The 27501-nt window shown below is 35.2% G+C and overlaps 2 protein-coding genes across 2 annotated transcripts; both read left to right on the plus strand.

The window, feature by feature from the left end:
- The first annotated feature begins 2091 nt into the window (after positions 1 to 2091).
- Positions 2092 to 2724, plus strand: LOC127746655 (pentatricopeptide repeat-containing protein At1g08070, chloroplastic-like). The gene has a single exon (XM_052260572.1). The coding sequence runs from the start codon at positions 2092 to 2094 to the stop codon at positions 2722 to 2724; it is 633 nt and encodes a 210-aa protein (XP_052116532.1).
- A 20938-nt stretch (positions 2725 to 23662) lies between these two features.
- Positions 23663 to 24528, plus strand: LOC107484605 (uncharacterized). The gene is made up of 2 exons (XM_016105154.3): positions 23663 to 23766; positions 24063 to 24528. The coding sequence occupies exons 1-2, from the start codon at positions 23703 to 23705 to the stop codon at positions 24368 to 24370; spliced, it is 372 nt and encodes a 123-aa protein (XP_015960640.1). The 5' UTR covers positions 23663 to 23702; the 3' UTR covers positions 24371 to 24528.
- Positions 24529 to 27501: the final 2973 nt, after the last annotated feature.

The raw sequence follows: 27501 nt of genomic DNA on the forward strand, positions 1-27501 counted from the left end.
GGCTTCAAAACTACTCATTGTCATCCCTGTGACTGGAAGACCATCTGTGGGAAGACCAAGTATTAGAGCCACATCTTCAAGAGTCACAGAACATTCACCAATGGGGAGGTGAAACGTATGTGTGTCTGGGTGCCAACGTTTGATTAGAGCATTTACCAATGCTTTCTGACACTGAACTATCCCAATTTGAGACACATGATAGAACCCAGTAATCCGTAAATGCTCCCCCACCCTATCGTTGTACCGATCCGGAGGAACTGGGTGGTTACATGTCAATATTCTTAATTTCTACAGAAAAACATAACAAATAACTAGTCATATAATTAACAGTTACTAACTTACCATCATCAATCATTTCAGTAAATCCATATATAACTAATTCTTTTAACTTCTAAAATTATTGAATTAATCCTTAAAATTATTAATAATTAAAAATAAAAGTCATGACCTATATATTTATTTATTCTTAACGAATATTCTCAACAATATTACAACAATTTAAATATTATCTAATACTAATTACTCATTTGTGAAACACATTTTTTCCTCAATAATAAAAAATATTAACAATCAGTATATGCCATCATCAACAATTCTACACAATATTAACATTTATATTCTAAAAACTATAAACATTGTCATAATTAAAAAAATAGCATGGCTTAATTAAAATAATCCTATTAATCATTAAACATTAACATTTTTATCAGTCACAATACCAATAACAATAACATAAACATTTAAATTCTTCTCTAACAGTTATACTTACTTTTTTAAATAAATATTTAAATATGCTTAATTAACTAAAACATATAATTATACTAAAAATTAATAAAAATTTAAAAAAATCAACATTCTCTACTGAATAAGAGATCTATTTACTTCTTCTTTTATACCAACCGAAATCTTTTCATCATTAACAATGATTATGTTTTCTTATTAATAATAATATTTTTTATTAAAAATCTGCAAAAAAACATTTAAAAAAATTTAAGAAATATTGAAATATAACGAACTGCATCTATTTTTCCATTTTTTACCAACAATCACCATCATAATAATTAAATTCTTAATATTAATAATTATAAATATAAATAAATTTCTAAATCTTAAAAATAATTAAAAAATACTTACATAATCAGGATCACTGGATAATGAATAATATGAAGCTCACATCGATCAACATCTTTAATTTTATGTTTTTTGGGCATGATTGCTTCTTCTCCACCATGCAAAGATGAGCTTCAGAAATGAAGAAGAATGTTTGAGAGTGAAGTGTGTGTGCAGCTTTCGTTTTCGGATGGTGAGAGAAGAGCAATTGGGTTTCTTTATTCAAATAGGGGCACCGTTCGGGGGAAAACCGGAGAGCGACGCGTGTTACGTGCAACAACGAACTCGGACCGTGCGTTTGGCTTCTTCAGAAATCGGACGGTCCGTGATCATCTTCAACTCTGAGGGTCCGAGTTCGAAACTTGCTACAGGGGATTGCATGGAACTCGGACGGTGCGAGTTGGGTTTAGAACTCGGAGGGTCCGAGTTGTTCCCCCCTGACACCACCATTTTGTGTAGCACTCCCTTTCCCCATATCACCGCACTTCACCAGCTCAGGATCCATATGTAAATTAAATTCCGGTAGTGTGCGTTCATTTTCTCTTCTTGAAAAATAAAAATCATCCACTCTCTTTTATTTTTGTGACTATTGCTTTTTTTTTTTTTGGACAAAGATAGGTAATTTTATTTCAGCTGAAGTAGTAAAATGTATGGTCCAAATTAGGAATATAACAAATATATTATTAGAAATGTTCTTACAATAAAATATGTTAGACAATCATTAAAATTAAGGGTTAAGTATTGTTTTCGTCCCTAAGGTCTGAGGCCAAAATCAAAATCGTTTCCGACTTTTTTTGTTATTAAAATCAACCTAAACGTTACAAAACGTTATAAAATCTTTATTTTCTACTTTAATTTTATTTTCTTACCAAATTACCCTTAATAATTAATATAAATAATAAGAATAATATTAAAAATAATATTAGTTGATGTGTTCTTCACCCGAAGATCAATACACCATCGCCATCATCATGTTCATCAATGGCGGAACTCAAGCAGAACCACTCCCTTCTCATCCGCCTGGGCCTCTCTTCCGACAACCACGCCATCTCCCCTCTCATCATCTTCTCCTCCCTCTCTCCACACGGCGATCTCCGCTACGCTGCCACCCTCTTTTTCACCCTCACAGACCCTGACACCTTTCTCTTCAACACTCTTATCAGAGCCTTCTCCCTCTCCCAAACCCCCTCCATTTCCTTCCTCTTCTACTCTGACATGCTCTATCGCGCTCTCTCACCCAACAACTTCACCTTCCCATCTCTCATCAAATCCTCATCACCATCCGCTATAATTCACCATGGCAGACAGGTCCATGCCCATGTTCTCAAGTTTGGGTTTGGGTCTGATGTTTATGCTCTCAATGCCTTAGCTCATATGTATGTTATTTTTGGTTTGTTGGGTGATGCAAGGAAGGTGTTTGATAGAATGCCTGTGAGGATCGTTGTGTCTTGGACTATTATGATTTCTGGGTATGCTCAATGGGGCTTGTGGATGAGGCTCTCACTGTTTTCGAGCTCTTGCCACAAAAGAATTATGTTGCTTGGAATGTTGTCATTGCGGCTTTCGTTGGCAACAATCGATTTCGAGAGGCTTTTGGTTTGTTTCATAGGATGAGGAAGGAGGAGAAGGTGGAGCTGGATATGTATGTAGCTGCTACCATGCTTTCTGCTTGTACTGGAGTTGGTACTTTGGAAATGGGAGAGTGGATACATTGATATGTTGTGAGGAGTGGGATTGATTTGGGAGAGAAGAAAGGGAAGAGACACGGAGTGGGGGTGCAGGTTGGGGGGGAAGGGTTTTGTTTTTATTTATTATTTATATTAATTATTAAGGGTGATTTGGTAAAAAAAATAAAATTAAAGTAGAAAAGGACGATTTTATAACGTTTTGTAACGTTTAGGATGATTTCAATAACAAAAAAAGGTTGGGGACGATTTTAATTTTGGCTTCAAACTTTAGGGACGAAAACAATACTTAACCCTAAAATTAATTCAGATCAATTAGTATCATTTATATTTATATAAAATATCTGTATATTAATTGTAGGATTGTATGCTTTTATTACTTTTATTCTTCTAACACCTATATATACCCCTATGTATTATATCTTTGGTGACATACTCAATAATATACCATCCTTTCTCTAATTTAGTCTCTTGTTTCTAATATAGTATCAAGAGCATAGGTTCCTTTTCTTCCATAAAAATTCGTTTCACAGTCCTTTTGTTTTTTTCTCTTCTGACAGTGCTCTTTGCCTTCGTTTTTCGACGTTTTCCCGACGCTTTGGTTCATTACCACCACTACCATCATGCTCTTCTTGTCGTTAAGATTCTAATGCCTCCAGACTCGCCGTCGGATGTGCCCTCACGCACCACATGAAGACCGTTATCCGATTAGGTTTTTCTTTCCCCAAACGCCATCCGGCACCGTTGGATCCACGCCCAGGATCAACGGCACCAGACAGCGCCACGTATCGAAGCCTCTAACACCTGCAGATCCACTCCAACCCGCTTCGAACTCGACCCGGCCCGCCTCTCCGACCCGCATGCCAACTCCCTATCCGCGTCAGCACTGACGCATCTCCTTTGTCCAATCACGCGTTGCCACGTGGCCTACCCTATTGATGTGGAAGCTGACGTGGCAAATAATGGGACCCTCTCTAAGATTTTTGGTGAGCTCTTTCTGATTCTACCGTCTGTTTTCTCATTTTCGGCCCGAAATTTGCAGTTTTTCTCTCCTCTCTTTGATATTTGTCTCTACTATTATGAAAAAATCAGATGTTTTTGCTGTCACAGATAGAAAGGGTAAATTCTGTCGAAACTATAACCGTTCTGGGCACCTCTTCTCAGACTGTCCTTCTATTGAATGTCGCAAATGTCAACAGAAATGTCACATTAGCTACAATTATCCACAACTATTCTACTATTATTACAATCCCATCATGTCTTAGTTAACTCGAGTATCATTCTCATCCCAACTTCTCCAAGAATATGTCTGCTTCTACTGTTGCTGCTACTACTAAATCTACCACCTCTGCTCCTCTCAAGCCGTCTTCTGTCTCTCTTTGATATTGCATCTCTTCTTAAGCATATTCTCTTCCTTTCTGGTAATACTCGTGCTGCTTTTCAACTCCTCAAGGTAATTCTAAATGGTATTTTGACTCTAATTGCTTTAATCACATGTCCCATTTGCATAATCTTTTCTCGTCTTTGTCTACCACTACAAATGCACCTTTTGTCAATACTGCTAACGGTTCCCTCTTGCATGCGACACACAAGGGTTCTATCTCCCAGTCAACTCTTAATCTCCTTGATACTTATTATATTCCAAAATTGAGCTTCAATTTTATTTTTTTGGTCAACTTGTTGATCTCAATTTTGATGTCACTTTTTTCATTTCTAGTTGTTGTGTATAGGATTGTCGGACAGGACAAATCATCGAGACTAAACATAAGGTCGGACGGTTGTTTGAACTCGAGAATCTTCATAATCCTTCTGTGCCAAATCTCTATGATGGTTCTTTTCCATCTACCCTTCACTTGTGGCATCACCGTCTTACCCATTACTCCTTAGAAAAATTGCGTTCTCTTTGATCGGGGGAAAATTTGTCTCTCAACAAATCTCCATTCGGCAAGTGTACCAAATTTGTCGTCAAGTAAAAACTCACAATAGAGTGAGGTCGAATCCCACATGGATTGATTGATCAAGCAACTTTAATTAGAGGAATGTTCTAGTTGAGCGAATCCATGAACAGAGTTGATACTTGCAGAAAATAAAATGGCGGTAAAGTAAATGACTGAAAGTAAATTGCAGAATTGTAATTGGGAATGGGGAATTGCTCATAAAAGTAAATTGCAGAAATTAAAGAGAATGGGTAAGATCAGAAATGGGGAGTTCATTGGGCTCAGGAGATGTTGCATTCTCCGGATCAATTTCATTCTCATCTCTTCCTCAATCAATGCACTCATTGATCTCCTTGGCAATCTTAAGTGATTGAACAACAATTTCTTGTGGTTTAATCTCTCAAATCTTGATCAATAGCCAATTCCTTGGTCAATTGCTCATGAGAAGAGATGAAGTATGGTCACTGATTATACCACATGCATTTCCCAAATCAAGTGTTAAGAGGGTTATAGCCACATACCCATCCACACCCAATGTGGTCCAGCATGAGAAAGCATTTCTAGCTAATCTCTTCATTCCTCTTTCAAGGTTCCGAAGAGATCCAAGTTTGAATAGCTTCTTTTCCAAAATAACTATCCAATTGGATGAAGATCGAAAGCTTTCAAGTAAAATCAAGAGGAAATATAGAAGAAGAATAATGAAAACTAGTATTGATCCATCAAATTACAACAGAGCTCCCTAACCCAATGAAAGGGGTTTAGTTGTTCATAGCTCTAGAAATCAAAATCAAAGATGGAGAATACATCATAAAGCTAGAAGTGCAGAGAAAGTAAAATACAAAGAGTAGTTCTATTTTCTAGCTCTCCGTCCGTCCTTTAAACAATTCAAAGCTACTCCTATATATCCTATTCTTCTCAGCTTCTAGTTGGCTCTTCAAGTCTTGGGCCTTTGGGTCTTGAGTTTGAAGCAGTTCCTTTCTTCATTTGGGCTTGGCTTTACTTGCAGAGAGAAAGTGTGAAGTGGGTAAAGACTTTAGCTCAAGACGTCAGGGGTGTTTAACATTTAGCGAAAGTGTAAGTTCGAGAACGTTAGTGACAATTAACATTGTCACTAACGTTCCAATGCACCTCTTAGCTTCACGTTAAAGTCCACGTTAACTAGGTTAACGTGGCTTCTAACGTGGCTTTTGCCAACCTTCGAGAATGTTAGTGACACTCAACATTGTCACTAACGTTCCAGTGTGCCCCTTGCTTCACGTTAAAGCTCACGTTAACTGAGTTAACGTGGCTTCTAACGTGGCTCTTGCCAACCTTCGAGAACGTTAGTGACACTCAACATTGTCACTAACGTTCCACTGTGCCCATAGGTCACACGTTAGAGTCCACGTTAACTAGGTTAACGTGGCTTCTAATGTGGCCACTCTTAGCCATCCCAACGTTAGTGACAATGTTGAATGTCACTAACGTTGGCCCATCCTTCATTCCTCATCGTTAGCTTCCACGTTAACCAAGTTAACGGGGAAGTTAACGTGGCTCTTGGGGGTTGTGTGGTTGCTTCAACGTTAGTGACATTGTTGAGTGTCACTAACGTTGTCGACAACTCTTCGTCTCTTACGTTAGCTCCCACGTTAACCAAGTTAACGTGGGAGTTAACGTGGTACTTTGCACCTTAGGCCAACGTTAGTGACAATGTTGAGTGTCACTAACGTTGGCTTTTCTTCCCCCTTTAACATTAGAGGCTACGTTAACTAGGTTAACGTGGCTCCTAACGTGGCCATTTGTGAGCAATTGCCAACGTTAGTGACAATGTTGAGTGTCACTAACGTTGGCTCAACTTCTCTTTTCCACGTTAGAGTTCACGTTAACTTAGTTAACGTGACTCCTTAACGTGGCATTGATGGCTTTTGAGAGTGTTATTGGCAATCACTTTTCTCCTTAGCCTTGCAAGTTACTCCCATTCTTTGCTTCCTTTGTCCTGAAATCAAGCAATAAAGTGCATTAAAGTTCTAATCCAAGCCATGGGGGATGCAATATCAATTTTGTCATTAAAATCATGCAAAATCCTCATGAAATCATGTAAAATGCACAATGCATGCTTGAATCAGGATGTAAATGATTTTCTACCCAAAACTAGCTTATTTCCTAAGAAAATGCAATGAAACTACCTAAAAATAGTAACGAAAAGGTCAGTGAAACTGGCCAAAATGCCCTGGCATCACTCTTGTGTCTCAGAATATTTTGGGTTAGGTTAAAAATGAGTCTTTTGATTGTATTTCTTGTCAAACTACCAAACAACATGCTTTATATTTTCACAATAATTCATCTCTTGCTTGCTCTCTTTTTTATCTTATCCACTCTGATGTTTGAATGGAGAAGCTCGATACTTTGTCGTTTTCATTGGTGATTATTCACGCTTTACTTGGGTTTATTTGATGACCAATCACCATGAGCTACCTCAGATTTATATTAACTTTGCCACTATGATTAAAACTCAATTTTCCAAGGTCATTAAGGTTTTTCGATACGATAATGCTATAGAATACCGTGATTCAAAACTTTTAACCTTTCTTGCATAATATGGTACTTTATCTGATTTTTTTTGTACTGGTACGTCTCAACAAAATGGATGGGTTGAACGCAAATACCTTCACATTTCTGACTCTGTTCGTGCAATGCTTCTTTCTTCTTCGTGTCCTGAGTGTACTTGGGGTGAAGCTATTCTTGCTACTATTCATGTTATCAATAGACTTCCTTCTTTTGTCCTTGGTAACATTACTCTCTTTGAGCATCTTTATCATAACTCTCCAGATTATAGTTCTCTTCGAGATTTTGGTTGTGTCTGTTTTGTCCTTCTTTAGCCTCATGAACATAGTAAACTTGAACCTCGGGCTTGCATGTGTTTTTTCTTGGTTATGGCACTGAACACAAGGGTTATCGTTGCTAGGATCCTCTCTCTAGACGTATTCCTATATCTCATCATGTTGTATTATGGGTGCATCACATGTTTTCTCGGTTATCCTCCTTTGAGTCCATTCCTCATACTCAGTCACCCTTTTCACTAACCCTAATGTTGATCTTTTTCCTAGTGATGATTCTACAGGTTCTTTCTCGAGTCAATATCTACAACCTTTTACTCTTCTCCCTTCTTCATCTCTCGATGATTCCAGACCGGATGATGATCCTGCTCCTACCGTCATGCCTTCTCCTTCTACTCGTTCTTCTAGGATAAGAAATCCACCTCCTCATCTTCTTGATTATTATTGTTTTTCTACTATTCTTCATCAACATGAACCTAAGTCATTCAGAGAAGCCACTATAGATCCAAATTGGCAGCAAATATTGCAAAAAGAAATCCATGCACTTTAGAAACCACACACTAGAATTTGGATGATCCTCCTTCTGATAAGGAAGTTGTGGATAGTAGATGGGTATACAGGATAAAGACTCACTCTGATGGTTCTATTGATTGTTATAAGGCATAATTGGTTGCTCAAGATTGTATACAAGAGTATTATATTGACTATGAAGAGACTTTTGCTCCTGCTGCACATCTCACATCAGTTCGAGTTTTCTTTGCCATTGCTGCGGTAAAAAAATGGTCTCTCATTCTGATAAATGTGAAGAATACATTTTTTAATGGGAATTTGAAAAAAAATGTCTATATGAAACCACCTTCCAGTTATCCTTGTCCTTTTAGCAAAGTCTGTCTCTTTCGCAAGGTACTTTATAGTTTTAAGCAAGCTCCTTGTGAATGGTTTAACAAGTTCAGCACCACTATATGCAATCTCAATTTCACTTACAACCCTCATGAGAATGCTCTCTTTATTCGTAAAAGTGAACGTAGAGTTGTTCTTCTACTTTTGTATGTTGATGACATGATCATTACTGGAGATGATGTTGATGGTATCTCTGATCTCAAAACTTTCCTTCACTATATTTTTGAGATGAAAGATCTTAGTTCTCTCAGTTATTTTCTTCAGAATTTTGGAACGTGGCTTGAATCTTAAAGGTTGTGGTTTTGATCGAGGAAGAAGAAGAAGCGTCTTCCATAATGGTGAGTGAGCGCGCTATAAAAATCATTGAGTAGCGCGTGTGTTAACACACTCGTATGGGTGAGCGTGTTTTTTGTTGGTCTTGACCTAATTTGTATCACTTGTAAGCCAAAAAGATTTGTATATTTAGCAGGGTTAAAAATTTTTTCATAAACTATTAGAAAACTTTATTATAAATTATGAGTAATTAATTATTCACTAATCTAATAAAAATATTTTCCATGAATAAAATATAAGTGACTAATTATTAACCAATCTTATACAATGTATCTTTTATTAATAAAAAATTCCACAAATAATACTCGTATAATTTAGTCACTTTGTTTTAAAGAAAAACATATTTGATATGCATTTTTATTTGCTTGATATATTCATATGTGATATTCATCACTATCTATCTACCTGCGACAATAAGAATAATTAATTAATTTTTTATCAATAATATTAATAGACAAAAATTGAATACTTAAAAAAATAGAAAATAACAAGAAAAAATTCAAGTCTCCTCTCCTCTAAGATGGTAAAATGACACTTTCTTCTCCTTTATTTTATAAATGTACATTTTTCTCCCTTCTAACTTTTAGAAAACCTCCTCTTTAATTCATTTTTAACTTTTTGTATTAACTAATGTTAATTTTATCCATTTTTTAAGAAAAAATAAATTATTTTTTAAAAAAATATCCATTAACAAAAATTATATTTATTTTACCAACATTTTCGTTAACAATTTCTTATATTTTACTATTAATTTTTTGATATCTATATATATTATTTTAACATTAAATAAAAAATTTTAGTAAAATTATTTTTCAATATCAATATATATTAATTGTTATACATATTAACAGTGGTAAGATTTTTTATTTAATGTTAAAATAATATATATTGATATCGAAAAATTAATAGTAAAATATAAAAATAATTGTTAACAAAAATTTTGGTAAAATCACAATTTAATAATTAAAAAATTATTGAAAGGTAGGTATCTTAGAAAAAAATAATTTAATTATTAATTTTTTAAAAGTTTTTTGATAAAAATACAATTTAATCAATAAAAAAATAATTTATTAAAAGGTATTTTGGTAAGCAAAATTTAATGATGAAAAATAAATTTTTTGTTAATGGGTATTTTTTAAAAAAATAATTTATTTTTTCTTGGAAAACGGATAAAGTTAATATTAGTTAACACAAAAAATTTAAAATGAATTAAAGAGGAGGTTTTTCAAAAGTTAAAAGGGAGGAAAATGTACATTTATAAAATAGATGAAAGGAGAGTATCATTTTAACATCTCGCATGAGAGGGGAGTGAAATTTTCTCAAATAATAAACATGCACGTAATTATTGCAATTATAAATGAAAATAATAATTTTGATATATTATTAAAAAGATTCATTATTAATTTTAAACAATTATTTATTAACCAATCTTATTAAAAATATTTTTTGTAAATAAAATATATATAAGTAATTAACTATTAACTAATCTTATTAAATATGTTTGTTTCTCAAAGATATTATTTATTTCAAAAAAAGAAAAATTACATATTGTCCAAAAATCAGGACAAGAGCTAAAGAAGTTGAGGATTTTTTTTTTCTCAAATAAAATAAAAAATTAATTAATTTCCCAAATCTCATTTTTTAATTTTAATTTTCAGGATGCGATAAATTATTTGGGTAATTAGAGCAAGTTCGTCGAGCATCCCACAACTCATGCCAGCCACTAAGAAGCTGTGGGAACCACTCCCTGCAGCCAAACCGACCACCCAATTTGTGCATGTCGTCAATGTTTAGTGGCTTAGTCGAAATGTGCTGCAGGCCACCAAATTGACGTACGACTCGGTCCACCTGATGCCACACGACGATAGCAAAGTAAAACAGCGGACATACAATCGCCGATGAGGCTTCCGCCTCAACTATCGCTGGTAGAACTATATCAATCAACCTGTTCACAACACATATAAATGACGACATTCAAATTTCAAATAAAATAATTATTAAAAGTACATTAAACTTAAATATGTAAAACTTGAATATTCTGCACTTACATTCAGCATCCCAATCCCGTTCAAGGTACGTTTATAATGTCTAAGCCTGTTCTCGCCCGTGGCATTGTCCGGCCAGTACTGAACCCACCTACAATGCCAACCACTATTATTTTATCCCTCAATATAATTAACTTAGTAATAATAACATAAAGGATTATTATAAGTATCTATAATACCTCTCCAGCAGGAAAAATTGACGAGTATCAAAGCCGTCAGGCCGTATCAGCGAAATGCGGTGATAAGGCCAGGACAGCAGCAAGCTGACGCACTATCCCAAATTGCGCTGGCCATGCTCCGTAGCCCGGTACATCTAGCGATACAGCCATGCCTGGACAGCCGAACCCTACGATAACCAAACATACGTCTCAAGGTCCTCTAGTAGTGGGAGCCACCTGATGTGCACCCAAGAGTCAGAGGCATCCGAGAATAGGATACTCTCTATCAGCTGCATGATGAACCTCCTCGTGTACCTCATCAGGCGCTCCTCTGTAGCGTCCTGCTCTAGCTCTCCACAAACTGTGTTTTGGAACCACGTGAGTTTCACCATCCACTTCATTTGTGATTATCGGTCATCTGGGCCCAGACAACCCCGAGTAGCTACTTACATAACTTCTCAATCGTGCGTCCCTGATGGTGCTACTCCCACTCACCAATGCACTCACTCATAGGATCACCATCAATGTTGAGCCCCAGCTAGTACGCTACATCTTGCAAGGTGATAGTCATCTCCCCGAATGGTAGATGAAATGTGTGGGATTTAGGTCTTCACCGCTCTATCAAAGTCGAGGCAAGCGGCCAATTGTGCTTGAACTCAACCATATAGGCTACATACTCAAACCCAACTCGTTTGAGATATGGCCTAATATGCTCCGGCGACTGTGCCATCAAATTCTACTTGGTGTGCAGTACCCGAGGCGCCTACCAAACAGAAAAAAACACAAAAAAAGGAACGGTTAGCACATAAAATAAGAGTTTCACTACTAATTAATTATAACAAAATAAAAATCATTTAAAAAATTGTACCACTCTATCAAGCTTGCCAGCAATGTGCTCAACTTGATCCAGTCTATACATCTCACCCTCGTAACCCAACAGCTGCTCCTCCATCTAAATATAATCCAGTAAAATACAATCACAAACACTGAACTCACCTCCTTTTATGTTAACCAAATTATTAAATAAAAAATCTTATTTAATTATTTAACTTGGCTTATAAATTTAATAATTCTAATTCTACCTAGCTAACTAACGCGGTCAACTACCTAATTAATTAATTAATAAATAACTAACTAAACCTTAAATTTTTCAAATCAAAATTTTTCTCATCCAACTTAACTTAATTAATTCTTTCACTAATTACTTTCTGAGTCACAACTTAAACTAATTATTCTAACTAAACTAACAATTTACTTTATTATACTAACTAACATGTTATAGAAAATAAACAACAACTACACTTAAAAACAATTACATAACAAATTTTAACTAACATAAAAAATAATTAACAGTAAATCTAACTAACATGTTATCAGTAACTCTGTAACTCTAACTAACAAACAACCTATAACTAATTACTTTAACTAACATGTCAACCGTTATGCTAATTAAGCTAAAAAAAACTAACTCTATGTAAGCTAAAAATTTGACTATAACTAAGCTATTATTTACTGACCTGGAACTAAGAATGTCGTGTGCAATGAACTTCACGTGCGTCCAAAAGACAGGATAAAAGAGGAAGAGAGTGAATTTGGAAGAGAGATTACAAAAGAATTGGGACAAACACAAATGGTCCTACTGAGTTTTTATAGGATACTGAACTCTACATAAAATTTGCCGGGGGTGCTGTGAACTCTATAATTTATATAGAATTCATCGGAAGTACGACGAACTTGCTCTAATTATCAAAAAAAAAAAACAAATTGCATCATGAAAATTAAAGCTGAAAAGTGAGGTTTGGGAAATTAATTAATTTTTTTATTTTATTTGAGAAAAAATCCAGAAGTTGAGGTTTCGCAATTTTTACAGAAGTGAAAGACAACATAACATTACTGAGAGGGGGAAAAGGAACAGTTGCCAAAATCATGGCAGAGCTTTACAATTCCACACATGGCTTCCTTCATCTGCTGCTTCTTCTTCTACTCAAAGACCCACAAATTTTGTGCCCTCCAAACTTTCCAGCATAATATTACAGCTTGCTCTAGCCTGCTAGTGGCTTTGATTTGCTGAAAAAGCCTCAAACCAAGCTTTGCCACCATTGATGAAAGAGTCCCGAAGATGACGATGAGAGGTAAGGGTTCAGTGAGCTTCTGTTCCAAATTTTGTGTGCTTCCTTAGAATTGAGAATACAATGGTGAATTGATTTGGTTTGCTGCTAGCATTTGAAACAGACAACGGTTGTAGATGAGAAGCGGTGGTGAAGAAGATGGAGAATTGGCAGGCGATCATGAAGACCTTTTCAGAGAAGAATTTTTATTTTGGAAGGTATAGCCATTTTCCAAATCTGATTTCATAGGATTTTCTGCTACATAATGTATGAGTAGTGTTCGATGGAGGCATGGAAGAAGAGATATGCTATATTCTATTCAGAGGCAACATCATAACTTCTGGACTTGTTGATGTCCATTGCAATTTATCTTCATCTTCTTCTAGTTTAATTGAAAGTATTTTGCTATTCGTTTCAATAGTGAAGATCTCTTCAATCAAAGGGCTAATTCCACTTTTTTCCAGCATTCATCAGGTCTCTTACCCAGAGGACAAGGAAATCAAGAGGCTGACTAGGTGTGTTCAAGATTAATCAAAATGCATATAGCGAGAGTAACCACATTCACTAAAGATTTTAACCTTACTGGCATCATCATTCTTCCAATTCAAACCTTTCTCAACAATATGACAACCTTCCAAGTTCCAACAAGCTACTTTCGTCCTACAAAGGTAAATTTTCAGCTTCAGCACTACAAATATTGCCATATTTAAAGTATTTACCTTTTAAGATTTCGCTGAGTAGGCAATTAGGTTGAGTAGCTAGTCTCCAGATTGTTTGCTTAATTAGGTTGAGCTCTCAAGTGCTTAAATTCTAGCCCCTTTCCATTTTATTGTGTCCCAACTAATCTAGGACATTCATATCTCTTACACCTCCTGTCCCAAATACTTATCCCAATCCCTAATATTATCAATATTTAATTATCCTACTAATTAGACGCAGATATGATTAGGGGTACTATTATTGAAGAATACTTCTGATTTACTTAAATTTATTTTCTGTCCACTGAAACTTTCATAGTTCTCAAAAAGGAGAAGAATCTTTTCATAGCTTTTCTTTGAGATTTTGTAGTATAGAGTCACCGACAAAGAATAAGTGATTTATAACAAGTAACTTTCTATTCACTTAGATCCCTTGAATTAGCTAGTGTTGTTCCACTTCGTATAGCAAGGTGAGGCCTTTTGCACAAATTAAAAGAGAAAAAGATATGAGGATAAAGGGTTACCTTGTTAGAAGCCTCTAGTTAGTTTAAGAAAACCATATGGTTAATCTTCTACAACAACGGAATAAGAAGCTAAAGTGACTACTTCATGGATCCAATCTATCTACTTTGCCTTAACCAATTTTCTCCAAAATAAATGAAAGAAAATGCTACTCTACGCTGTTATACACCTTGTTATATCTAATTTCAATGTCATTTCATTTTCAAGACATACCATTTTGATTTTAGTTAATGCATATTTTCATGAGCAATTAAAATATTTTTTGAAATAAGTAGCCCTTTAAGGAAAGAACTCTAACTAAGACTAATTAATTTAATTACATAGCCTTGGAGTATATGGACAATGACTTTTGATATAATTTTACAAAAGATTGTATATAAATTGATAGGTCTAACCTGAGTCATATTGTTAGCGCTGAGAACTTTAGGAATGAGATAGATGTATGTATGGTTGAAACTCTTGAGAATTCTTAGCTTCCTCCAACAAATAAACTTTTTACAACCCAAAAGACATTCTCTTTCAACTATATCCTAATAAAACTAGAAGAACTTTGCTGTCATACCATCTTCCTGTGGTGCATTCTGAGTGTGGATACTAAAAGTGGCTCTCTTAACTTCTTCCATTAAAAATAGTCTTTGAAGCCTACGATTCATAAAATTTGTAACCTTACACTCAAAGTCTATAAAGAAAGGTGCATGATCTGTGTAGTCCAAAGAAGAAAAGATGTCTTGAAAATAATCCTCTATCAATGATGCTATACTCGAATTGGTAGTTATAACATCTCCATTATTACCAACCAGCAGCCAAATTTTGTTCCACCGGGTTTGGCACTTCTGGTGAAAAAATTAGTATTATTATCTCTTTCTCTCAACCATTTAAGCCTGAACTTTTCCTTCCAACTTTCTTTCAAGTTCAGTAATTTCTTTTCCACTCGTGTTGCCTACCTCCCTCAATTCTTCAAATCTATTTTCAATATCATCTATCATCTTTTTTAAGTTAGCCCTGCTAATTTGTTATCGATGAACTAATATGTGCCTGTATTCTTTAATCTTATAGGCCAATTTATACATAGTCATTACCACACTACTGTTCCTGGAACTTAAATCACCTCTTGTGAGGATTGAAATAAAAAATGAGTTGCTCATGATCAAAATCAATTTTGGCCAGCTAAAACATGGTTTCATGGGAAAATGATTGAAACCACTCTTCATTACTCAATACTCTATCCGACCTCTCTATCACTAAATCCTCTACTCTCCTCCTATTACTCCAAGTAAAAGATCTCCCTACCATACCAAAGTCAAGCATCTTGTTGTCTCTTATAAAATTGTCAAAAACTCTCAAAAAAATTTAGAATTTAATACCACCACCCATCTTCTCAATTTGATTAGTGATAGTATTAAAATCTCCTAAAATTAAGACTTTTTATCGAAATGACTGAGGATAGCAGATAGTTCTTCAAATTACAGTGATTAGGTGCTATCATTACAATTTAAATACACACCTACAAAGCTTCTAACTTTCATTATGAGAATATTTTTTTATTGAGACAACAATATAAAATTCTAAATGTTGTATAATATTATTTTCAATACCTTCCTTTCATTCCAAAGCAAGTCTACCATCTAAGTCTATTGGATCAATCAAATACCAATTTGAAAAATTACATGATCTCAATTTTTCTTTGACCATTTGAGATTGATTTTTAGTCTCAAAAAGAAAACTAACTTCGGGGGAGTTATATTATTTATTGTTTAATCCTTTTTAAGTTATGAATTTTGAAAGGTATCTCCAAACCCTGTCAATTCTGTGTAAGAATCTTAATTTACATAGAATTATAATTTGATGGCCGACGCTCTCTACCTTCTTAATTTGCATCTGCACTTTCTCTAACCAAAGTTTTTTTTGTGGCTTTCATTTTCTTTTTCATTGGCCATTTTCTTTTCACCAACTAACCTGCTTCCTTGCCATTTGCTTCAACCAAAACTCTCTATTTCCTCCTGAAATAGATTCAGTAGTCGTAATCTCCGATTGCTTTTAATTTATTTGAACCAGGATTTCACATAACACCATTTGGGAATCTCCTTGCTCCATGGATTTTCATGCCTTATTTGGATGTTACTATTCTTCTTGCTACTTTTTGTTTTTTATGACTAGCCTTATTACTTCCTTTGTATCTTGAATCATTCATACTCAGTCCAGCGAAACTATTGAGCAACCAAATGGGAGTTGGCTTTCGATGAGGTTGAGATGTTTGTGATTCTACACATCCCCCAACAGAAGAATTACAACCTTCGTCCTTAATCACCCATTTTCTAACCTGATTCGCCTTCACCCATTTACCAATTAAGTCTTCCTTGACATAGATCATATCCTCAATCAGCTTGCTGCAATGCTTTGAATCATGGCCAATTAGAACACAATTTGTGAAAATTGTACCGATTCTCTTGTATCAGAGACCTATTTCCATATCTATTCAATTAGGCTCAACAATACACAAACTATCCTTAATTCTCGTATTCCCGTCAATCTCTACTCGGACTTTTATAATTCTGATTTTTTTACCTCAGACATCAAAGAATCCGATGTCACTAATGCGCCTCTGCCTTTCTTTTATTTTCCTTCCAACATTCAATGTTTTGAATTATTCAGGAATTCCTCAAAATTCAATCCTTATCGAAAAGGTTATGATCTTGTTTTCTTTCTCTTTCTCCGCTTCAGACCATTTTTTGAACTTCAAAACATAGTCTTTGAAGAGCCATAGAGAGACCTTCTTAGCACTTATAGCCTTCACTTCATGATCAAAGAAGAATTAGAATTGATTATCCCCTAAGTTAGCCGCCCAAAAACTCACATGCCTATCCTAAATAACCCTTAATGCATTGTCTAATATGCCTACTCTAAAAGTTTTTTCAGCGAATCACCTCCCACAAAGGCTCCAAAAATAAGCGTTCAAACCCTTTGAGATATCCTTCTCTTCCAAAAAATCAACCCTCCATCCTCTTCTTCAACCCTCCATACGTTTTACTATGATCAATTTTGTCCTGTTTTCACGATAACTTGATTTAGATCTGTAGAAACATAGCAGATTTGTTTCATTACAAGCATTGATAATTTAAATTTCAAAACTCTAAAAGAGTATTTAAAATCCTATTAGAGCATTAAAAATCCAAGGTGGACATAATTAACTACTATTTTTCTTATCAAATATGTTTTACATAAATAAAAATCCCATGAATCATACATACATAATTTATATATTTTATTAATTAAAAAATATTTTTATATTATTTTTTTAAAAGTTATTAACAAATCTCATGATAATTAATCTTTAATTATTAACATACATCTTCATTAATATATAATATTTTTTCAGGATTGTTACACATCAAAGTATTTTTTATTTAAATTCATCCAAGTAGGTTTAACACCAACAAAAACTACTATTATTAAAAGAGCGTGATTACATGCGTTGCTTCTTCTTCTCACGCTCGTTTATGCACGGAGCTGCTTCGTCTTCGCCTTCTTCTTCGTGTTCCTCCTCCTCCTTCTTTTTCGTATTCCTTTTTCTTCACGTGTTTTTTTCTTATCGTCATTCTTTTATTGTTGTTGTTGCTATATATTTTTTTCTTCCTTCTCTCCCTGGTGAAGAAGCAGTAGAAGATGAAGAGGAAGAGTTTTGAATTATGTAAAACATAAATAAACCGAAATTATATTTAGAATGAACCCAAATTATATTCAAAATGAACCAAAAATTAAATTCAGAATGTAAACTTGTTTCAAAACAAGCACAGACTAAACGCATCTTATTTAAATTCAGAATAAATCAAAATTACTTAATGATTGTGACACACAAATTTAATTTGAAAACTGTAATACCCGGTCTAACCAAAATCAATTAAATAATGATTTAAGTAGGAGCGAATATGGTTGGAAGATTTGGCGATTGGAATTTGATGATTTCAATGTGATATTTGGATTCAGTGAATTTTTCCGAGTCGGAAGACATAGTTTTCTGCGTAAAAGTGCGCAGTGGGATTTTGACCGGCAGTACCGGCTGAGACCTGTCTGGTACTGCAGCTGAGAAAATTGATTATGAGTAAATAATATTAAGAAATGAGGAATTATGATTAGGGGAGGTAGAAATATTTAAAGTGCGATTTGGAGCGCTAATCTTAAAGGTTTTAGCCCAAAATTGGACCAACGGACAAAAATAAGTGAACTGGGCCTAAGTGGGCCCAAGACCCAACATATATAAACATTAGTTATGAGCATTTCAGCTCATTTTACCCTAAAAAGAAGGGTTGGGGCGCTGAATTAAGAAGAGAGAAGAGAAGAGAGAAAACCTAACTCTCTTTGATCTTCAAACCACCATAACTTGAGCTACGGAGCTCCGATCGACGAGCCGTTTGCGGCCACGCGTCGCTCTTCTCATCCTCTACAATTCTATCTAAGTTTTGTGGTGAGTATTCCATTCATCTCTGCCCAGTTTTCGAATTCTCCTCTGTTACACGTTTTTGGGAAGTTAGTGTTGAAATCTTGTGATTTTGGGTGTTTAGGGATACTCCAACATGGATTCTAAGTGGGTTCTATCCCTACTTCATATGGGCTGAGGTAAGAAGTGCTCAAACCCTTGTGATTTATCATCCTTATGAGCCCTAGGTTGATGTATGTATGTAATATTGGTTATGTTAGTGCATTTGATGGTTTTGGTGCACAATTGGGAGATTGGTGTTGCTTAAGGAGCTTTGGTGAGGCTTAGGGCTAAGGTTGGTGGAGACTTCCAAAGAAGAGGCTCAATTGATTTTGCTACAAGAGGTACGTTTTCACTGAGAGGATGGGATGTAGCCATTGACAACGGTGATGCCCTACATACAGCTTGCCATGGAAAGGAGTAAGAAGGATTGGGTTGAAGCAGTAGGAGAGCAGACGTCCTTGAGCCATACAGCATCTCCATTCGCTTATCTGAAATTCTCATCAATGAATCTGCATAAGTCTTCTATCTCGTTTATTATTTCTATTTTCTTATTTATATTTTCGAAAACCCATAAACCATTTTAATCTGCCTAACTGAGATTTGCAAGGTGACCATAGCTTGCTTCATACCAACAATCTCTGTGGGATCGGCCCTTACTCACGTAAGGTTTATTACTTGGACGACCCAGTACACTTGCTGGTTAGTTGAACGGAGTTGTGACCACTCGTGCCAATTTCTAAATTCCATACGAGCACAAGGAGTGTAATTATTCGATTTGTGTGAAAGTATAAATCACAATTTCGTCCACCAATGGTTATATGATGTGTGGCAAGGTATTAATGTATGAGTTGAGGAGGCTTGATGTTGATTTTGGTATATTTTGATTGGTTTCAAAAAGGGTTGAAATTGGCATGTTTTGGTTGATTTTGAAAAGAGTTGAAAATGGCTTGTTTTGAAAATGGCACTTTGTGGTTTTATATGAAAACATAGTTTTTGGGCATACTTTGACGGGACATAACTTGGACTACGGATCTTTGTTTTGTGCCAAATCTGTTTAGAAATGAAATTGGATCCGGGATGTCCATGCCGTTCGAAGAACGGGTGAAAAACGATTTAAAATGAGGAAGTTATGTCCGTCGGAAGATTGGGGGTTGAAGCTGTGAATTCTGCAGTTTTTAACTTAGAAAATTTTTAGCAGAATAACCCCTTGCGCGTGGGCGCACTTGGCGCGTACTCGCCGATCTTCCAGAAAACGCCATCCACGCGTGCGCGTGATGTGCGCGGGCGCGCCGATAGTGCTGCACCCAAAGCCCAGCCATTTTCCAGAGAGTTATGCCAGAACTGTGCCGGTATTGTGCCTGGGGCACGAGAACACCCGCGCGTACGCGTGGTTGACGCGTGCGCGTCGATGGGCAAGTTTGGAATCCACGCGTTAGCGTGCATGACGCTTACGCGTCGATGAGTTTTTGAGGCCATCCACGCGTGCGCGTGGAGTGCGCGTACGCTTGGCCCTATTTTCATCCCAAAGTTGATTTTTGAGTTTTAAAAGCCAAATCTCATACTTTTAAGCCTCCGATCTCACCCCTTATGTATTGAATCATTATGATATGCCTAGCTATTAGAAAAGGGCTAGTGAATGAGGCAACTTGCGAGTGAAGCAAGGGGAAAATGAATAATCAATGAGGATCATTGAGGATTATGTGAGATGTGGAGGATGGTGGTGGAAGTGCTTGTTATGCCATTGGCCGAAGGGCCGTAATTGTTTATGAATTGGCTGGTTCTGGATTGAACCGTGGACCGGGATAGCTGTGTATGCTATGAATATTGGCTGGTTCTGGATTGAACCGTGAGCCGGAATAGCTGTGTATGCTATGAATATTGGCTGGTTATGGATTTAACCGTGAGCCGGATGGCTGAAATGGATGTCGATCCATGGATGAGGATTCATGCATGTTTATGCTGAATTATTGATAATTGTGAATTTGCACTTCCACTATCTGAGATACGAGTTTACCTGGGTAGTAGCAAGGGTTGTGGTACGTCCCGCTTGCTCCGGGTCAATGCTTGTGTTTTCTCTCTGGTTGTAAGGGTGACAGGGCACCGATACCCTCTAATGGCGACAGGGCGCATATACCCTCTAATGGCGACAGGGCGCAGATACCCTCTAATGATATTAATACGCAACAGAGAGACTGTGCCCGGGTTAGCTACCGGACACGTCGGGTTGGCTTGATAACCGACAGATGATATCATCAGCCATAGGGCAGGCATACATCATTTGCATATGTTTGAATTGTTTGGGTTTGCCTATTTATTTTGGATTTCTACATCATATATGCTATGTCACCTGATTATGTGCTACTTGTTCTACTTGTACCTTAATTGTGTATTACTTATCTGTGTTGTTTGTGTTTGTACCACTGAGAGATCCCTTATGTTGGCGTCGTGGATGTTGAGGACTGTTCTTGATGAGATGAATTGATGATGCGATTGCATGATGATAATGATTTTTGAATGGGATAATTTGAGCCCCCTGGGTAGACACAGTGATGTGATTTCACTAGCTCCAGGCGAGGGTATGATGTATTGATATAGAGTTGCTGAGGCAGAACAACTGGTAATGGTTTTGCTTATGATTCTGAGTCTGATTCGTGGAATAATCAGAAAGTTGGGAAACATGTGTAACATGAACTAGATTTAGTATCCCCTTACGACAGATGCCTATTTATGGATTAGTGAGAATCTAGGCTGGATACTTGGTGAAAAGGAGTTTAGGATGCTTAGTGAGTTTTTATTACAGTGCATTGTATTTGTTTGGCACTTTTACCGTACTGGGAACCCATGGGCCCGGGGTTCTCATTCCGTATATATCTCTTGTTTTTCAGATACAGGTCCAGGTGCTCAGAAGTGAGCTGTGGTTCGTCTGAGAGCCGGCGAAGATCTTTATTTTCTCTACTTGTGTTTTGCTTAGAATCTCTCCACCTTTGTTTAGAAGATATTATATTATGTGTTGAACTCTTTTGGAACTTGCCTATAGAGGCTCTTATGTTTCCTTCGGGAGAGATTAGGATGTACTGTTGTCAACTACTTTCATACTGTACCCTAGCCGGCCTAAACTTCGCGGGTCGCGACTAGTGGCTATTTATTTATGTTATATATATCTATCTGTTATCTATCTCTTAATCTCCTTTATGCCTTGTCCGTATATCGCTTTGGCTTCGCGGTTTAACTTTTCGTTGTCGAAACGTGAGTGATACGTCTTCGCGATTTTATTTCTACTCCTTTCAGGCTTCTCGATTAATACTCCTTTTGAAATTACCTATATTTATATATTAAAAATCCACCTGAGAGTCGTACCACCGTAATATCATTGACTTATGACTCGAGCATAAGGATCTGAATATTAGGGTGTTACAAAAACAAACACAAATAAAATTGAATAATGAATAAAAACACATCCAAATCCATCAAGTGATTTTGCAACATTATGTGTTTCTTCTTCTTTATTTGATTAGATGAACAAGACAAGAAAAGAAGAACACGATGAGAAATTTGAAAAATTTTTTCTTCTTATTTCTTCCTTTTTGTATGATTTTTCTTGATTTTATTCCTCTCAAGATAGTGAAACAAGAAGAATCATAACAAAATAATTCACTTAGAAATGAACCGAAATTATATTCAGAAATGAATTGAAATCATATAATTTCAATTCATTTCTGAATATAATTTCAGTTCATTTCTGATATAATTTCAGTTTATTTCTGTTCTGCACAATTCAAAACTCTTCTATCTCACCTACGGCTTCTTCACATGGAGAGAATGAGGAAAAGAAAAAAAATACACCAGCAACAACAACAAAAGAATGACGATAAGGAGAAAATACGTGGAGAAGAAGGAACGCGAAAAAGAATGAGGAGAATAAGGATGAGGAGGAGCATAAACGAGCGTGAGAAGAAGAAGAAGAATTTTGGAAAAAGAAGAAGAAGAAGCGTGGAGCCAGAAAAAGAAGAAGAGTGGCGTGCCTTTAAATTTATTGAATAAATTTAGATGTTAAAATTGTTCCTCTAAATTATTTGGATAAATTTGGATACTAAAATTGTTTGGATAATTTTTTTTTTCTACAAATCACATTGAGAAGAAAAACACACAAAAACTGATGCCACTACGTGCTAAGTCAACATATTTAATAACATAATGATGAATATTAATTATGACATGACCATCTTGATATTTCTCAAAAAAATTTTTAACGCCAACTAAGCAACATTTAATTTTTTAATTCGTATTTGAATTTAGAATAAATAAATCCTACATATAATTTATTTATAGTTCAATTTGGATCTTGTTTCCCATATTATTAATAATATTAAATTTATAATTCAATACAGTCAAACGACATAAATATGTGCCTGAAAAAAGAATGCAAATAAAATTCCTTTGTTACCCATCTGCAAAATTATGATCCAGTCAACCTGAAAATATAATAAAAGATTAAATATTATTTTCTTTTTAAGATGAAAGTTAATGCTTAATTTAGTAAAACTTTTTTATGATGTATTTGATAGATAAAAAATATTATGTATTTGTATTTGTAATTTTTAAAAGTTAAAAGATACTTTTAAAAATACCAAACAAAAAGTTTTTTAAAATTTATCTGTGTTTATCAAATTTTAAAATTTTAAGTATGACCTTGTTAGTAAATATCTAAATTTATTCTTATATTTATGTTCATTACGGTGTTTTAAATTTTGAAATTGATTTTCTCAAATATAATTATTGTTTTTTGTCGTTTTCGCAACATTTTAGTCAATTGAGTGTCATTGTGTAACTATAAAAGACACACCAAAATAATGTTGAAATACAATAGAAAAATTCTAAAATTCATCGAGGCAGCATTTGATTTCTCAAAAAGAATGGCTGCCATGAACAACAAAACTATGAGCATCATACTCCTCTTCCTTGCCCTCTTTTCTCAATGTAATTACTTTTTACTTTTCAAATGCACGGATTTCTACTCCCTTTTTCTTTTTTTTTCTTTTTCATTTTATTGTGAACTTGAAATTTTCAAATATCCACAGCAACTATACTACGTATATATTAAGAATTAACCACTAATAAAATACAAAAAAATATATTAAAAAATATAAAATAATATATACCCACACAATTTGAACTAATTTAAAGACTGGTTTTTTATGTGTATATAATATTTTTATTATGACTAATAATTTTAATTTGTTTGTTATTTTGGTTCAAATATATGTGTATTTCAGGCTATAGCGAGTGTCAATTGAGTGATCTTAAGATTGAACAGAAACAAACAGGGGCCAAAGTCAAAGGAAAGCAAGAGTGGCGAGCTTTTATAGTCACCGATTGTATATGTACTTTTCCCCTTGTGGTTTTAAATTGTTCAGGATTTCAAACTGTGGAGCCTATTGACCCTTCATTGAAGATTCAGGGGAAACTTTGTGTTATTGCTGATAGTAACCCTATCACGAGATTTCACCCTGTTACTTTCAGATATGCATGGAACTCCTCTTTTCTCTTTAATATTGTTGGTGGAGAAATTGCTTGTCCCTAATTTCTCAATGCCCAAAAATCTACTTGTATTCTTATATTAAGTAATTAAAGAATAAAACTTTCGTGAGGTTGAAAGAAAATTCTTTAGAAAACAAGTAGAATTAGAAATAAAAATAGAAAAATAGTTTGTATTTGAATATATTTATAAAAATACTCTTTACTAGAATCAAAAGTTGGATAAATAAAACTAAATAGGATGAATATTATATATAATATTATCTTATTTTTTTTACACAACAATTATTTTATAATAGCATTTAAGAATTATTATTTTTATATTATACCTAAGCTATCAATTCTCTTAATATATTTAACTTATTAATTAATGTTCATATCTTGACGACCTGACCCAAGCAAATAAGAGTTAGGCCCAATGAATACAAAATGCCCACCAATAAAGATGGACTTCACTACATACTCGATTCTTTGAAGAGGTCGGACAGAAACATACAGGCCCAGTTCTACTTGACTAAACAAGTAACTGCCTCTTTAAGCCTTTCTAATTGGCTCTATCACCTCTAGAAGGTAGATCCCAACAAACTTCCACAATAAGAAAAATGCTTATCTATCGAAAAAGATGGAACTACTCCAATAATGGTGGTTATCTTTCCTACTATAAGTACTCTGGCACCTCCCAAGTATAACACACGTTCCAATCTACTAAAAACCTGTTTAAAACCCTTGCTAAGTTAAGCATCGGAGTCTCTTGCAGGTACCACCCCTCACCTTCTCACGAGAAACTCAGACAGGCAGCACTCTGGCGGATCAAGTCGGACGTTGTCATACAAAGAGATCTGGACCTTACGTTCAGACCCAAATAAACGTTTTAGGTAACCCTCAGAACATTCGCGCCGTTGCTGAGGACCTGGAATTCACCCTCTGACCAATGGCGGACTACGAGCTCAAAGATGACTATACGGCGTTTGAGTCTGAACCAGAAGACTAGTCAACGGACCAAACCCTTTTGCTTTCCCCTCCATCACCACATCATGGCTAGAGCTGGGCAAAAAAATCCAAATATTGGATTTTAAACCCAATCTAAACCAAACCATTTTAAAAAAATCAGTTTTTTAAAAAAAATCTAAACCACGTTGCATCAATTTTATGGTTTGGTTTTTTAATCCAAACCATGTACCAAATTAAATCCAGATCCGGATCCAAATCCAAATTAGGATCCAAATTTGGAAAACCCTAATTTGGTGAACACAGTTCACACTACGCACAAATCAAACGCGCTGCTCCTTCAACGGTGTGAGTCTCCGTCGCAGGCCATCACCGCTGGAATCTTCCAAATCAACACTTCCGTCGTCAGTTTCTGCCACCTCGTTGATTCTCTTGGAACCATTAAAGACACTCCCGACCACTGCCAGAAGCTGTACGCTTAATTTTCCATTTTTTATTGAGAATTGTTTTCTTGTAAGGTAAATTTTATTTGTTTTTTGTAGGCACAACACGAGACAGAGGATATTTAAGCTGGTGAAGGATATTTCTACTAAGCTCAAGTCATTGAGTGAATTTGATCGCCATGCTTCTAGTGCTAATGTATAATTCACTTCTCTGATCTTCTTTACCTTTGATGTTATAATTTCGTTAATTTGTTGTTTATTGCATTTTTCTGCTTCATTTGGAACTTCGAATTGATTTTTTTTAATTTGGAAATTTCAAAACAAAAATTCAAGTTTCCTTGAACTTGAATTTGAACCCTAGGAAGCTACTTCGTGAATGGCAAGTCGTTATTCTTTAACTATGTTGGAATTTAGAAGTTACTTAATTTTTCTTTCCATGAAATTGCAGAGATTAGTTCAACATCAACCAACCCAACACCCCACTTCGGAGGAATTGAGCATTGGGAAGATCAAGTTCAAAGATTTCGATTTGGTTATCAAGTTCACTATTACAAGTTTGCAGTTATCTTGTTCATGGTTAACTTTTGTCATAAGCCTATCAAAACCAAAGGTAAGGAAAGAAGAACTCTTATCTTATTATGAACAGCAGGGACCCTAGCTAGAGAGTAGTCATTAATGCACAACTTACACCATCTATTAAAATGATCCTCATGTATCTCAGATCTGTTTATGGTACATAAAAAAAGGAAAAATGCAGCTAGAGAAAGTGTTAATCCTTAAGAACTGAAGGAAATGGTAGATGAAGTTTACTTTTACATTTAGGTTCTACACCTTTTCAATATATGAATGAATTTGACTCCATAATTACTGTAAAACAAAATCCGCGTTGTGTTTGGGAAAATGGAAGTGTTCTGGACATAGTAGAATTCAAATAAAAGTTGAAAAGTTAAAGGCATAAATATCATAGATTATATTCCAAATAAATTAGAGATAGCTTCAATAAGTATATCCTGGAAGGCTGGAATCAGGGATTCGTCTATCCAATCTCTATTTTTTATTATTCTATTATTCTGTTTGATATGATTGGCCAATGCCTTTTTTTTAACTCTTAACTCTGGTTGGTTTCCTCATCATAGATTCATAGACCAGCTTTTCTTGAATTCTTTTTTTGGCTGCCCTCACTTTTATAGGACATTTGAACTTTCTTAGCCTATTTATCTATTGATAGGACACAATGATGTAGATTGATCCATGTAGACATGCTTTACAACAAGACACAGTGGTCCATGTAGTTTGTAGATAGCTCATCTACTCTAATGGAAAAAATAACTGGTTGATTTTCTAAGGTTATGGCGCTTTGCAATATTTTATGCATTAATTTTTTAGATTAGCCCATTGATGAGCGGATAATTTGTACGCTTTTTGGCATTGTTTTTAGTATGTTTTTAGTATGATCTAGTTAGTTTTTAGTATATTTTTATTAATTTTTAGTTAAAATTCACTTTTCTGGACTTTACTATGAGTTTGTGTGTTTTTCTGTGATTTCAGGTATTTTCTGGCTGAAATTGAGGGACCTGAGCAAAAATCTGATTCAGAGACTAAAAAGGACTGCAGATGTTGTTGGATTCTGACCTCCCTGCACTCGAAGTGGATTTTCTGGAGCTACAGAAGCCCAATTGGCCCGCTCTCAACGGCGTTGGAAAGTAGACATCCTGGGCTTTCCAGCAATATATGATAGTCCATACTTTGCCCAAGATTTGATGGCCCAAACCGGCGTTCAAAGTCA

Source organism: Arachis duranensis, chromosome 4, assembly GCF_000817695.3.
Source record: "Arachis duranensis cultivar V14167 chromosome 4, aradu.V14167.gnm2.J7QH, whole genome shotgun sequence".
NCBI classification, from domain to species: domain Eukaryota; kingdom Viridiplantae; phylum Streptophyta; class Magnoliopsida; order Fabales; family Fabaceae; genus Arachis; species Arachis duranensis.

Coding starts and splice junctions, on each gene's coding strand:
- LOC127746655 (XM_052260572.1), top strand. CDS start 2,092: ATGGCGGAACTCAAGCAGAACCACTCCCTTCTCATCCGCCTGGGCCTC.
- LOC107484605 (XM_016105154.3), top strand. CDS start 23,703: ATGGCTGCCATGAACAACAAAACTATGAGCATCATACTCCTCTTCCTT. Junction 23,767..24,062: donor CCTTGCCCTCTTTTCTCAAT/GTAATTACTTTT, acceptor TGTGTATTTCAG/GCTATAGCGAGTGTCAATTG.